This window comes from Halyomorpha halys, unplaced genomic scaffold (assembly GCF_000696795.3).
Source record: "Halyomorpha halys isolate HHAL.00 unplaced genomic scaffold, Hhal_1.1 Scaffold380.1, whole genome shotgun sequence".
In the NCBI taxonomy this organism is placed as follows: domain Eukaryota; kingdom Metazoa; phylum Arthropoda; class Insecta; order Hemiptera; family Pentatomidae; genus Halyomorpha; species Halyomorpha halys.
In genome coordinates this window covers 1,164,805-1,179,836 of record NW_027106430.1, presented here as the reverse complement: position 1 = coordinate 1,179,836, position 15,032 = coordinate 1,164,805, and the positions used below count along the sequence as shown (strand labels likewise).

General features: G+C 27.5%; 1 protein-coding gene across 5 annotated transcripts in view; it reads left to right on the top strand.

The window, feature by feature from the left end:
* Positions 1 to 3,686: 3,686 nt before the first annotated feature.
* chico (insulin receptor substrate 1 chico) overlaps positions 3,687 to 15,032 on the top strand; it is a 29,103-nt gene continuing 17,757 nt past the window's right edge. The window contains exons 1-8 of one of the 5 annotated variants that reach the window (XM_067044813.1): positions 3,687 to 4,777; positions 5,231 to 5,383; positions 6,692 to 6,801; positions 6,868 to 7,070; positions 7,818 to 7,963; positions 9,349 to 9,491; positions 9,575 to 9,687; positions 13,243 to 13,365. In XM_067044813.1, the coding sequence (XP_066900914.1) occupies positions 5,264 to 5,383; positions 6,692 to 6,801; positions 6,868 to 7,070; positions 7,818 to 7,963; positions 9,349 to 9,491; positions 9,575 to 9,687; positions 13,243 to 13,365 (958 nt within the window). In that variant the 5' untranslated portion in view covers positions 3,687 to 4,777; positions 5,231 to 5,263. The remainder of the gene's footprint in view (positions 4,778 to 5,230; positions 5,384 to 6,691; positions 6,802 to 6,867; positions 7,071 to 7,817; positions 7,964 to 9,348; positions 9,492 to 9,574; positions 9,688 to 13,242; positions 13,366 to 15,032) is intronic. The other 4 variants (XM_067044811.1, XM_067044810.1, XM_024359219.2 and 1 more) reach the window with 4 other exon arrangements.

The window sequence follows — 15,032 nt, the reverse complement described above, 5'->3', positions numbered from 1 at the left end:
CTTTGTTTTATTTATTAACCCTACAACTATTTTAAAACAACAGGAAATGATATTTTAACGAATAAATTCATTATCTTGACTATTTAAGCAGTTCAAATTATTTGTGTATATAAGATTGTGTGAATAAATGGCACCTGAATTCAACTATCTGTCAACCATCTTCTCACTATTAATTCAAATTATTATATTTTTTTTTACATGTTAGTATTTTATTACATTTTTTTTTTCAATTTCATTCTTTCATATTAAGTCTATTGGCCTCATTTAAAACTACAACTCTAAAAACTGAAAAAGATACTAGGAAGAAGATAATAAGCTTATATCTCCTTTTTCCAAGGATAATATTTTCCAATTACAAATTTCTTTATTATTAACCTTCTATTGCTTCTCTGTCATGATTATTAATATTGGAAAACTCGTCCAAAGATGATTCAAGCTTTTCTGATACTAGAAAGATTGTGTGAATAAATGACATCTGAATTCAATATTTCCTTTTATTCATTCATATTTATGTAAATCACTAAAATCTTGGAAATCGTAAACAAATTTAAAGAAATACATTTAAAAAAAAATTATATCGTTTGTTTTTAAATAATGTGGTTCAAATGATTTTTTTCTAAAATCATTTTGATTGATTTTTAATAATTAGAAATTAATTGAATTAAAGTCTACCCTTTAATTTATTGTGAGAACAAGGTAATACTTTAATGGTTTATGAAAACTAAGGATATTATCAGAACAAGCTTGTCCATCTAATCTGTTAAGCTGACTCAATTTTAATGTCAACTAAATGGTCAAGCTGTGACTGAATGGTCTTACAGATTTGGTCTGCGTACAATCTATGGCTACATTCATGCAGCTGTGGATTATTTGGATAGTAAAATAAATTATACTTATCAAGCTGTATATTTGCTAAGAGAAGTACAACAAGAAGTAATCTTCCATGAAGAAAATAGGCCAGAACAAAGAATGACCGGAGAAATCCCCGCCTTGTTATCTTTTCAGTTTTGGCAGATATAAACATACTATACACGATGCTCAGTAGATTCTTTACCAATATAAAACAGGACCTCTCACTAAGTTACACCATTAACCTAACTAAACATTTTTTTTTTCAAGAATACACTTATATTTATGTATTATATGTTATGTTTGACTACAACAATTATTAAATTTAAGTATTCCTTTTTAACATATCCTTAATAAATGATAATTCAAAAAAAAAAATGTTTATTTGTACTCTGAAATTTTCAAAGAAAAATTCTGAGAGAGAGAGATTTTTATTTTATTTTTTTAACTGCTCTACTGTTTACTGATGTGACTATTTTAGTTTTGATTTATTTCTGCATTGTTATTTATTGATAATTCCTTTTAATTTGTGTTACGGATCAAATGTGTGTTGCGAATCACTGGAAAGGGGAGGTATGAGAGAGTGGAATAAGGAGAATAGTATATTGAGCAAATATGTATATTGTAAAATGGCTCTGTGCAAGAAAAAGAAGGAAGAAAACAAATATATATAAGAAAAAATAAAGTAAAACTGTTAAAAAGATAAAAAAATTGAAATATATTGTATTTAGTTTATAGATTATTATTGTTTGAAAAAGGAAAAGGTAGGGGAAAAAAAATTATTTTTGTTTCATTATTAATATGTCGTATTGTATATATATGTCGTCATGGATTGATGGGTACGCTATGTATTATAGCTACCCAATGTATTTGGGCAGCATTGGCAAATAGACATTTCTCCCTATCAATAATTTTTCATGAGGTTAAATTCATGGGCAACTCCCTTTAGCCAAAATAATTAAAAATTAAAATTTGATTTGTAATTATCACAGTAATAATATTTTAGTATAAAAGGTGTGTTTCCAATACCTAATTAAATAAGTATCTGTTGTAAATAGTATTTACCTTGAATTTTAGTTCCAATATATATGTATTATAAGATCCAGAAATTTATTTTGTTTTTAGATTCAAACAAATTAGGATTAGGGTTATGTGTAAATTAATTCCAATTATTAATCCTGTAATGTGTTCTGTTTGTTCTAGTAAATTGAATTTATATAATTTCTTTTTTGAAAAAATCTCACTTTTATTTTAAATTGTATAATAAAATTCTCAGTTCAATGTCTGTCTTATCATATACTCCAGTGAGCTAATCCCTGAACAATGTTATAAATGGTTGGTCAGTTTTTAGTATGCATCGTCGACCAAACTAGTCAGTAAACACAAAAATGTGTTAAATTGTTTATTTCTTTATTTTTGTTTTATAGAGCATTAGAAAGTGTTAAGTTCAGAACACTTCTAAACATTTTAATACTAAAAAAAGACTTCTTTTAATCATAAATATTAAAATCAGCCTTACTTAATGCTTGGAAGCAATTAAATCAAAGGTTCACATTTATACATTAATTATAAAGTAAACACATTTATTCACTTTTTTAAAATTTTAACCGTAATTATATACATTATGCTCCCTATTATAATTATTTCCTAGCTTATCAGTTGTGTAAGTTTCTCGATAGATTCAAATCACTATCATATATAAATAATTAATTCAGTCAAGCATAAGTCTGATATGTCATAGCATATAACCAAAAAAATAGATTTGTGTTAAACTGGACACTTCAAATTTCTGAAAAAATTGTAAAATGCATGACCTACATCTTATTTATAAAGAAAATATAATAATTATTATTTAGAATGCAAACTTCTGGAGTCAGGAGTCCTTGTTTACTCAGGCCAGATCTAAAGTTAGATGACTGATGCCTATTTTCAACCAGACAATTGTCTATGTGTAACATTTGAAATGGCATTCATTTGGCTGAAATCACTGTCTGTATATTTGAGACATAAACATATATACTCTATATTCCATGTGCTAGAATTTAAAATCTAGCATCAATATTTTTACTTTATTTTATTAATAGAGTAGTTAAATTATATAAACAAAAAAAATTATTTAGAAAATTATTAACAGTATATATTTAAATATAAATATGCTATAGCTTATTCTCTTATTTTATTATACCTATGTTTAGACCTAAGTTATCCCTTGAAAATGTATTAATACATAGTTTTAATATATAAAATTGATCATTTATCAAAATGATTCAAATCATTATATATAATTTATAGTTTTAGATATTGATTACTCCTTTTTCTGTTTACACAGAAATGACTATAATGCTAAAAGTGCATTTAAAGGTAAATGACTAAATGTTAGAGTGGGTGAAATTCAGAAGTAAAAGATAGAGTGTAAGTACTTGTGATGCCATTTATTTTGTTTTGTTTTTTAATTGGCTTATATGATGTATTTTGAAGTTAATTAAATTCCAAATTTACATTTACATAAAATTACTATATGCTATAAAAAAGGTGACTAATTAGATAAATTGATTATGTTGGACCTTTTAATTATTAGGAATAATTAATTTTTGATTATTCCCAGGGAATGTATACTGTATTCTACTATTAAAAAAAGGAGAATATTTGTTTAAAAGAGCCTTCAATTTAGGAAGCCATAAAGATGGTATTAAAAAATAAATGTATATGGGATATAGTGTGGTATTATTTGGGTGAGGGTTGAGTAGGGCAGACAGAAGGGGGGGTTGTGGGTGTGTCTGGAAGGCGTTTCCCATGAATGAGTCCCGACGTCTGCTATTCCTCTCCAATCGATCCGGTTGTACTCTACTGCGTCGTAGTAATTGTAAAGCTCCATACTCTGGGCTCCCGCCATTCCCTCCTCATTTTAACATTCTACTGCTGGCGGAGTTCTGTTCTAAAATTTTAAATAAATTTGACCAGTCTGAAAGAACAAGACTTAACAATTAATCCAAGATACTGTGCCCTTAAAGAGAACAGTCTCTAGCCTCGCGCCTCTAGAGGCGGAGGAATGTCAAGGACTTAGGTTCAACCTTCAAAGGACGCCACCAAGGAAATTTTACCTTCTTATAGGGGTTTTGATCCCTGTCATTTGTCGAATTATAAATTTTAATATTAAATAAACTAAGAGATTGATCTTATTCAATGGAATGTTATGGTGATTCATGCATGACGTAAATTTCATTCCTTGTCTCAGTATCGAGTTGTAGAATTAGCGCCTGCGTGGAAGTTGTTTACAACTAGTCTCGACATGTACACACAGTCACACATGACCTTTTCCAAGATGGTTCCTTATAAGTATTTCTTGAAATATTGCGGTGTTAGAAATGGAATAATTAGTTTTCCAATGTTGATCGACGTAATTACAGATAGAATTGAAGTGGTCCCAGTGCGTTGTGAAGAGTTTTGATGTCAATGTTGTTTTTAGGATATAATTACTATTGCGCATAATTTTAGGTTCGGTTGAAGCACATTTTTCGACTGAAAATTCATTGTTATCACGATATTAGTTCAAAGTTGTTCATAGTTTGATTGTTTAAAGAAACTTTTGTTGCCTTCGCAGAAATATAGTAATTTAATACTTGTAGTAAATTTGTGAGGTCTGGTATTTACAGGAAATGCCATCCATTGACCTGAAATATTATGTATATTTACGTTCTCTCATAAAAGATGTCCTTGTGGGTGTTTACATCTTTGTTTTGACATTAGTTGTAAAAATGATAGTGCAAATTGAAGTGTAATACTATTGAAAGTTATAGTGCAGTGTTTTTGTGAAATAATTGCGTTATTAATGAGATGTTTTCACGTTGAGGGTTTGTTTTGATATTCTGCGTCGTAACAGATGAAGGAAAAACATTCCCACTAAAACAATTAATCCTAGCATAATTTAGTAAGTACACAATTGAGATTATTATTGCTTTCCTTTTTTATTATTTGTATTTATAAAAACAAATTAGAAAAATTTTTTCCTCAAAATATTTTTTTTTAATTATTGAATATTGTGTATTATTATGAATGAGTTTATTAATTGTGTTAACTAGTAATACTTCAATTTTATTTTTTACATTTTTTTTTGCACTACTAATATGGAAGGATAAAGTAACTGCTCAAATAAAACATTTCAATAATCCCATGAAAATGTTAGTATTTTAATCAGTGTATGATGTGTATTGATTATAAGCAATAAGGATTATTAGTTCACCTCATTTTAATTTTTCTTCTGTAGTACAAAATTGAAGGAATGCATGCTGTTTGATATTAGTGCTTTGTGTATATGTAAATGAAATTTATGTTATTCACAGGCTGTCAAAAAGTTTCTGTAAAGTGATTTTTTTTCTCTCAGGTTTCTGTTTGATATTGAATACATTTATTGAAAATGTCTTCGTCACGTGTCACGGTTGGACAGCAGTCTTCTGGTGACATTGTGAAACAAGGTTGCTTAAAGAAGCTGAAGGTGCTTTATTATTTTTTTATTTATAATCAATATAATGCAATGGTATGTTATTAATATAAGGAATTTATTATGATTAATTTGTAGAATGCATTTGATCTCATTCAATTTTTTTTTAGAAGCACAATTAAATTGTCATTTATTGACCATTTTAAATATTTTATTTCAAATAAAATACCAATATAATGATAAAATCAGAAAGTAATTAATTTTTATTAAAGATTATGATATTTAGTATGGTGTAATGTTGAGTAATTTCTAAGAAATGAGTTGCTGAATATTGTGAATACTTTCCTGTTAGGAAAATGTTTCCTTATTTTAATGTGTAGTTTCGCTGTTTATCATGCTAGTATTGTTTTTATAAAAGATATTTTCAGATCTTGATAATAAGCTTTTTAAAAGAAGGTTATACTACTATGTTTTGTAGTTACCTTTATGAGTTGCTATCATAAGATTTTTATCAGCCTTTATCAGTTGTTATTGAAAATAATATCACTAAAGCTGATAGTAGTTTGCCTCATAGTTTTTAATTGTTAAGCAACCATTTCTTTAATTATTTTAATACTGGTGATCTAAACTTTTTGTATTTTTAATTATTATTTTGAAATATTTTATTTGTATATATAACATGAATAATAATTATGTTTTTTTTTTGTATTATTGGTACCTAAGTAAAGAAAAAAAAAATTACTGAGTTATTTATGTGATTAGATTTTTTATCATTGGAATCTACCTTTTTATTTTCTTCACTTTATTATTTCCTTAAAAGAATTACATTTTTTTTACTATTAATGAATTATTTTCTTTATAATTTTGTGTCTATACTAATTAATGCCCATTTGATTAATTGTTAATTGGCTTATTAAATTAGTTGATTATCTATTGTGATATCTGTTGTAAGAATATAAAAAAGAAAATATTTAATAGTATTAATCAAAATTATTAAGAGAAACCTAAACCATATTATACCTTTCATTTTTTTTATATATATTAATAAAAAATATTTTCATAATATGTATTTTATTATATATTACATTTTTGTAACATTACGGCCCAGCATTGGCTATTTTCAAGCATTTTTACCTTCTTCCCAGTCTAGTCAATTATTATAGAATAGAGTAAATCCCACTATTTAAACAATGAATAACCATAATAAAATTGTTCATGAGAAATATATATCTTTTCTACTTTACATTCCTTAACAGTAATTGTGTTACTTTTGATCAAATGACTCAAACGTTTATTAATAAGATATTAGAAATCAGCTAGACATCTTAATAAAACAGGATTAGTATTTAGTTTAGTAGTTTCATTATGATCAATTTATGAAAATAATTTTTTTTTTTTTTTTAGACCATGAGAAAAAAGTATTTTGTTTTACGTGGTGATTCAGCTGATACAGCGGCTTGTATAGAATATTATGATTCTGAAAAGAAGTTCAAAACCAATCAACCACCTAAAAGGTATCATATTAGTGTTTCTCTTTTATTAAATCAATGTTTTTTATTTTATGTAACTTATATTTTTAGGAGTATCACATTGAAAACTTGTTTTAATATTAACAAGAGAACTGATACTCGTCATAAATGGGTTATAGCCCTTTATACAAAGAAGGATTGTTTTTGTATTGTTCTTGAAAATGAAGAAGATATGGAAGATTGGTTGAAGGCACTTTTGGAATTGCAACTCGGTGAAGCTATTCCTGAAGGCGAGCCAGTTAGACCAAATTTTGGTAACTAACCTATATGATTAAATATTACTGAAGTTATACTGTATTTTTGGTCTAGCTATTTATAAATGTATTAATCAATAAATTACATCCTTAATGTAGTACTAACATAACCTAAAAATATTTTAACTTCTAGGTTAAACAGATTATAGAGACTTTTATTTAATATTAAGACTAATTTTCACTTACTATCCAATTAAATAATAGATGCTGATTCATGATGTATTCTTTATTTATGTTTTTAAAGAAAAATTAATTTTAGTATAGAATTAAAATGTCTTCAAATACATTTTCTAAAAGGTAAAATTGTTTAGTTAATATTGAATTGAATTGAGGGTAATGTGCTTTTGGTTCTCTTTTAATATAATTTGTATCTATATAGAAAAACATTTGATTAAACTTCTGTAGTTATGTTATTTTAAACATTTTTAGGCTTATTTTTATCTCTGTTATAAATAATTGGCTCATTTAGTAGTCTAATTTTCCGGGAAAAGTTTAAAGTTTAGTAGTATATAGTTTTGTATAGTTCATTAACTATTTCAGGAATAATCTTGCAATCTTGAGTTCTAATTCTATCACTTTTGTTTCTGATTTATTCAAGAAGTAAAAGTTAATTTTTGCAATCCTGTTGAGGACCTGTCTAATTTTTGTAAAATGTTGTAATTATAATTTTAACTTCAAATATAGATATTTTTTTATTTAACTTAAACATTTAACATTTTTTAAAAATGTTATCCTTGTTTTTTGTAGAACATATTTGGAGAGTTACTGTTTTGAGTAAAGAATTGGGTAGTAAGAAAAATATCTTAGGCCCTTATTTACTCTGTTTAACAGATCAAGTGTTGTCTCTTGTAAAGGCAACTAATGATGATAGATATGAACCAATTGAATTTTCGGTAAGTTTTTGAACTTTTTTTTAACCTTCTTATGTTTAGTACTGTATTACAAAGTTAAATCTTCAGTTACTGTAATTAGTCTTAAGTTGTTCTGACATTTTTATATAATACAATCATTCATTAATTATTTGCCAATCGGAATTCTTATTTTTGATTTTTCAGTTGATGTTAACCGATAACGCAAGGTGGGTCTGCAGTTTTCAGTAACATTTTTCTTCTACTTTTTATATCACATCACATGTTCAGTTTGTTATGCGTTTATTCCGTACTTATTTATTTATTTGGAAATGGATTATATGACCTAAAACAAATCAAATCAAAAACACCAAAATGTTAGTGGAAGAAATATGGATCTGGTTCCTTACACCCACCTGTCTCACTGTAGATTGATTAATAAATATATTGTAATAATTTAAAATTATTAAAAATAAAATAAAGGAAATTTTATATTTTTTAACTTGTAATTCTGATATCTAAAAGAGATAGCTTTGGTTGAAATTTAAAAAGTTTAATATCAAATGGATAATAGAATTTTATTTAAGTTTTATAATATAAAAGACTCTATATCTCAGGGCGGGTTGCTAGGCAATCAGAAACAGGCATTTACAATAATTACAATTTATTAAATTAATATCTATTTTACACATGTATCTATTTTTATGTATAGCAAAACTAACCAAGTTCACAATCTTCTTTTGATGATTCTTGGTATCTTCTTTTTTCTAATGTTATGTCCTAGCGTCCAAAATGGGTTCCTTGCTGAACAGAAATTGATGAGGACCTCCTCATCCTGCAAACATCATTTCTCTTGCGCGCTCAAACAACGAATGCCCATCTCCTCTCCTCTCCTCTATCTTCGATGTTTACTGATCAATCCAAAAATAATCGATTGTGGTACAATCGCTCCGCTTTACTTGCTATGGTTTGTGATGCGAACAGTCTATTGACAATTGTTATGTTTTTCTATTTCTTCTTTGATTTTTCTTTTTCTATAATTACTGTATAGAAACAACAAAGGTTGAAAAACTTCAATCCATCTTAACACAACCAACCCAACGAACACTTTGGAAGGACGCGCACTGCCATCTTTCTTGTTTTGAAACAGCGTATTTCTTTTAGACTAAGAAAACTGGTTAGCTTGCTTTTTGATTTAAAATAATAAATAACAATATTAAAATGATACATAAAATAAAACATATTAAAAACCCTTTATACATCAAAATATACTATTTACTAAAAAAGAGCATATTACAATATATATATTATTTCTTTTTTTTTTTCACCTTAAAACTTACACATTAAAGTTTTAAGGTGAAATCATGTAAATTTTATAACCAGCAAATTACTTTTTAAAAGTTAGTTATTTACATTATCTTTTGTTTTAGTTGCAGAAAATTCGTAGGTGTGGTCACTTTGATACTTTCTTTTATATGGAATTGGGGCAATGTACTGTAACCGGCCCAGGAAATTTGTGGATGCAGACTGAGGATACGAATATTGCAGAGAACATGCATACGACAATTTTAAAGTAACTAAATGCCTAACATTTAGTTTCACTAATTGATATTTATGTTGGGTTGAAAGATGGCTAACACATAATATGACTTCTAGTGCAATGCGCAACTGTACTAAAAAGGATCTACAACCTAAATCCAGGACTCGTTCTAGTTCTGCAAATGAAGCCTCTAAGCCCACATCTTTAATACAGCGATTAACACACCCAGGTATTTTGTAGTGTGCTGTTAGTTTGTAGTGTGTCTCATCTTGCTTTTTGTTTTAATAATTTTCATATTCACTTTTTTTAATTGAGTTCTGAAAGGTGTTTTGTTAATCATATTTCATGTTATACTAATATCATTTGATTTCCACAATCATGTTCTCATGGTTAGCAGTACTTTTTTTTTCTTTTTGTTTATCATATATTTGTCTAATAATGCCTCAAATGCTAGCTTATACACTTGAAAATGCATGTCAAATGTTTCAATTTTATTTTTATGATCTGTTTTGTCTATGTTCAATGTGACTTGAGTCTGTTAATTAAATGGTTGATGTTCAGTATTTTCTTCTAAACAGTTATTAATATTTGTTTTATTTATTCTTACCTCCATCTGTTACTAAATTCCTTGATTAGACTTGAAAAGTTCATGTATTTTCAAATAATTTATCTATTTTCCTATTAAATGTTTTTTAATTCTTTTTGTATGAATTTCGAACAGTATATGCTAAGAGTATTTTTCAGGTTAACAGTCAAACCTATTTATTCTAATTCTGAAATCCTGTATCTAAATAATTTAGTTCTATCTTGATTATTTAGTTTGTAAATTACTAATATGTAATGTAGTTCACTGTGATGGAAAGAAGTTAGTATATATTATTATTTAATAATTATGATGAATGACAAAATAAACATATTCACATCAATACAATGATTCATAGGCTTTTAAATGTTTCGACAGCCAAACGCTGACTCTTAAAAATAGTTTCTAAGGAAGTACAGTTTCCTTCATTTTTAATGGTTAGGAGAACACAAAAACTTAAACACTTTGGAGTATTATTCTCATTTTTTTATTTCAAATCTTTACATAATTCAATCAAACACATTGGTCTGGTTCGTTTGAGCCCACGCATTAAGAGTATTTGGTCTATATTGTTTTTGAGGCTGATGGTTTACCATAAAGTGTTGACTTGAGGCTTAGAGAGCCTATTGAATCTAGCTGAGGGTTAAGGGATTAGTATAGAACATTTGATTTGTGAATCTACTTTGTAAAGAAAACTTCTGGTGTCTAAACCTACCTTTAGATAGGTACTTCTTTTTCAATTACTAATCCATACCACCAATGTCAAGTGTTCATAAATCGCTAAACTCACAACTTTCATTAATGATGTTTATCCAAACGTAATTATCTTTGAAGGAACTGAGACAATAAAATTACTTAAAAATAATAAAGCAACAGTGTTGTTTTAATGAACAAGGTTAAAATTATGGAAATCAACTTATAAAACTGCTCTGTTCTTTGTTGTGATCACACTGTATTTATGAATAATAGTTTTTAATCTGTATGAACTTAGTGATATCTATGTTTAGAAATTAGCTTCTAATGTGAACTTTGTACTTAAATTTGTCTTTTGCTATTTATTAAAGTAAACATAAAAATATCTCTCTGAAAATTAAATAATTATTATAAAACAAACATAATAAACACATTATAAAATCACTTTCAAATCTAAAGAACATAATGGCTGTGGGGTTTTTGTGAATTAGTTATGAAACTCTATTATACCAACTATTAATTTTTATGTCATGAATGGAAAAAAGAAATTCATAATATTTTTGCAAGATAGTGTGAAACCTGTGTGTAATTAGTGTTGAATGATAAATGGCTGTCTATTTTGGTTACTAAAGCTCAGTTAATGCTGAGTAACTTCCTAGAAAAGATGAGGTCTGAAAACTCGCATTTGAGATTTTACTTCTTGTGACCATATATCTATTTCTCAACTCTAAATAATGTTCTCTAAGGATAAAGTATTATTAAAAAACAAAATTTCTCCAAGAAGTGATGGGCATCATTGCGTATGTGTCTCTCCTTTTTATCTTGTACAGGTGAATCTCCTCAAATATTGTGCTTTTGTTTGTAATATTTTTACTAAGAAAATGACACATCTGGCATAATTATTCATTTTATTTAAATATCTTATTTTATTTTTACATTAAGGAAGTTAATGAAAAACCAGTAAGTGACTTAAAATGAGTAAATGACAAAACATAGATCAAACCAAAAAAGAAAAAATAAAGATGAGAATACATTGATAAAATATAACACTACCAAAGTTACTCATTTACAAGAGTTAATGTATGCATCATTGTTACTAATTTTTTACTGATCATAAAAATGCTGCAATATGCTGATAGTATTGTGAAATGTTTGATATATAAATAAAATTGTAGAAAAAAAAAACAAAAATAATATACTTGCTTGAGAACTGGCCTTAGAGATTAAGTTCATAGCAAATGTCAAAAATGTTCAGTAAGAACTTGCTATGGAAAAAATTCTTGCAGTTTGCTAATGCATTTGTTAAAACATTATCTGAGGTGTCTAACAATGCCTCCTTAAATTTGAATATGTATCCCATCGTTTGCTATTTTATATATCAATCTAGAGAAGAGTTTTTTTTTTGAGTCAATAGCAAAATATTTTGAGATTTGAAAGAAAATATTACACAGCGAGTTTTCCTAGATTAAATTAAAACTAATAATGTTAACCAACAGCTTTGTATGTTATATGTTGTCATATTATAACAAATATAATTGTTGTCCTTGGATTTTAATGAATAAATTGTAAATATTTTTCAAAATCTACTTTATTTGCAATATGTTTTTTCTTCTCAAGTGCTCTTTTAAGGATCTATACAGCTCCTGAGTGGGAATATCAAGATTCATTTCTTGGGTCCCCAAAATATTAATATTGACTGACCTTGGAGGTAATCAAACCTACAACCTTAAGTACTGAGCGCTCTGGGACCCTAGCCTGCTCAGGTATGAGGTCCTCTTGTCTGGAAATTTCATTTGAAATTGTTTAGCTTCCCTAATATTTTACATTTTTTATGTAATGTGAATTGATGCAACACATCTATCCTCTCCAGTAAAGAAGTTAGTGCATCATGAACATTGAATCTAGTCCACAGCTTAGCTCTAGGTTGTAATGGATTAAGTCCACTACTGTGCTATAGATGTTTGAATAGGCCAATAAAATTTCTGATAATCTTTCATTATTTTATCTGTATTGTTGCTTTACAACTTTTTAGAAGAAAAATTAATTTGAGATCAAAAGAGTAATTTGCTGATCTGTGAAAAATGGAGTCAGTCATGGTAACCTGGCTCTAATTTACCTATACTTGGTTGGGAACACCACTAGTATTTATCATAGTTATTTACTTATAACTAAAAAGTAATAAATAAGTTTGAACAGGTTGGGATTGGGGAATGGTCTGATTAAAGATCATTTGTTGAATGATGTACATTTTCATTATGTTTAATATATTACTGATATTCCTTTTTCTAATGAACCCACTCTTTAATGCATGCATGAATAATCATTAATAAGAATGTTAAAACTAGAGTTTCTGTTCGTTCATTCTTTTATATTAGTTATTATATTAAAGAAATAGTTGTGCTGTGTTAGCTAATTACTGTTTAGTGTATCCTGGCTAACAGGTTTGAGCCATGGAGTATGTGTTATGGTGTTGAGGATATTTGTGTGTGACTTGTATGTGGTGATAAGCAGGAGGCGGTGGGAGCGCCGGTAACCATCAGCGAACCTACTCTTTCCCCCTGTCCCCAGTACCCCCAACGAGGAGAGCCAGCACTGGGACCAGGCCTAACAAACACATCTCATCTCATTTGTGTATGTACAGTCATCGTCATCTGCAGTAGTTTGCTTTAATTAATTTGTGGAAGCTTTATAAAAGGTTAGGGTAGTGATGGGTTTAATGGCTGTTATTCCTTTTCCTACATTAACATTATAGTTTATTTCTTTATTGAACTGTGAATAAAAATAAACAACTATTGATTATGCTTGATTTTATCAGATTAGTTGTGAGAGTAACATTATTAAAACAAGAGTGAATACTAAACAATTTATTTGTTATCTGTACATATTATTTAATCGGATAAATACAACTCAAGGAATCCAAAAGCAATATTTTAAGAAAAATGTGCTTGATTCAGGGATTTAACTCTTTCCGAAACCAATACTGAAGTTCTCAAAGTTAAAAATAAAATCTAGTTTTATGTTCAAAGTTTGGTGTGGGCTTCAGATAGGGTTTTATAAGGAGATTAATCCCTAAATGATGCATATTTTTTATTAAACTATTATCACTTGAACCAATCCCTATTTTGCATATCCATGCTTCATGTACATAACCAAAATGTTTTGGTTTATATGTATATATTATTTAACATAAAACCGACTTAAATCCCTCATCATTAATTGTTTGATTATTGCTTTTAATTTTCGTCACTTTTTGAGATTTCAACAAGGATGATGAGTAGATGAAATATAGATTTATTTATGTATATGGTGATGTGAAAGAAATTTAATTTTTTTTCCTCTTCAGTTTTCCATGGTCACTCTGTGAGTACGGTTAGCCATGTATTTAGGGAAAACGATGTGAGCAACAATGGAGATTTTGATAGTATTCATTCTTGTTTAATGATATGGACACCAAAACTTTTATTTGATTTTAAAACTAAATAAATTCTCTTATCTAGGCTTAAATGGATCTCTTATTATTTATCTCAAGCTCTGTTTAAGCTTTAACTGGCTTCAGGTTTTCTGAATATTAATTTCCTGTATCTAATCTCTTTAAAACCTCCAGCTTGAAAATTAACTTTGCATTTCTGCATGAAATAAAAGTAAGAAAAAAAAATTTATCTGAACAATCGGTATTCTTTCCCAAATATATGATGTATTTGGAATTTTATAATTATTAATTAATACCTGATGTATGATAAATTTCTTAAAACATAACCCTTTTTATTTTCTTCTTCTTGGCAAATTTTCATAAAAACATGTACCTATTAAGCTAAATTGAGAATATTTTATTTCCTTAATTACCCATGGTAGTTATTTTATTTTTTTAATTTCTCAAATAATTAACTGAATTTTATTTCAAAAAGTTGATTTCTATGTAACGTTCTGGCATTGCTACTGTCTTCCATTTTTTAAGACCACCCTATATTGCAAAACTATTCTTGATAGACTTTAAAGGATATAATTTTTTGAAAACTTGGCATAAATCAAAAAGAATATTTAGGGGTGCGTGTTTGATTTACTTTAGTATGTGCATCAGCTGGATTATTTTTAAGAATGAGTTAAAAAAAATTGAAGCTAAACTACAATTAAGAAATAGTGAAAACTATTTCTTTATTGCTGTTATTTAATATGATGATCTGGGATCTTATTAATTACTAAATGTTCAACCATATATTTATGATATGCACTATTTTAAATAGTTACCTTACATATTTTTTCCCCCTTTTTTGACTAGTACATCTTTTACTTCTCTTCCG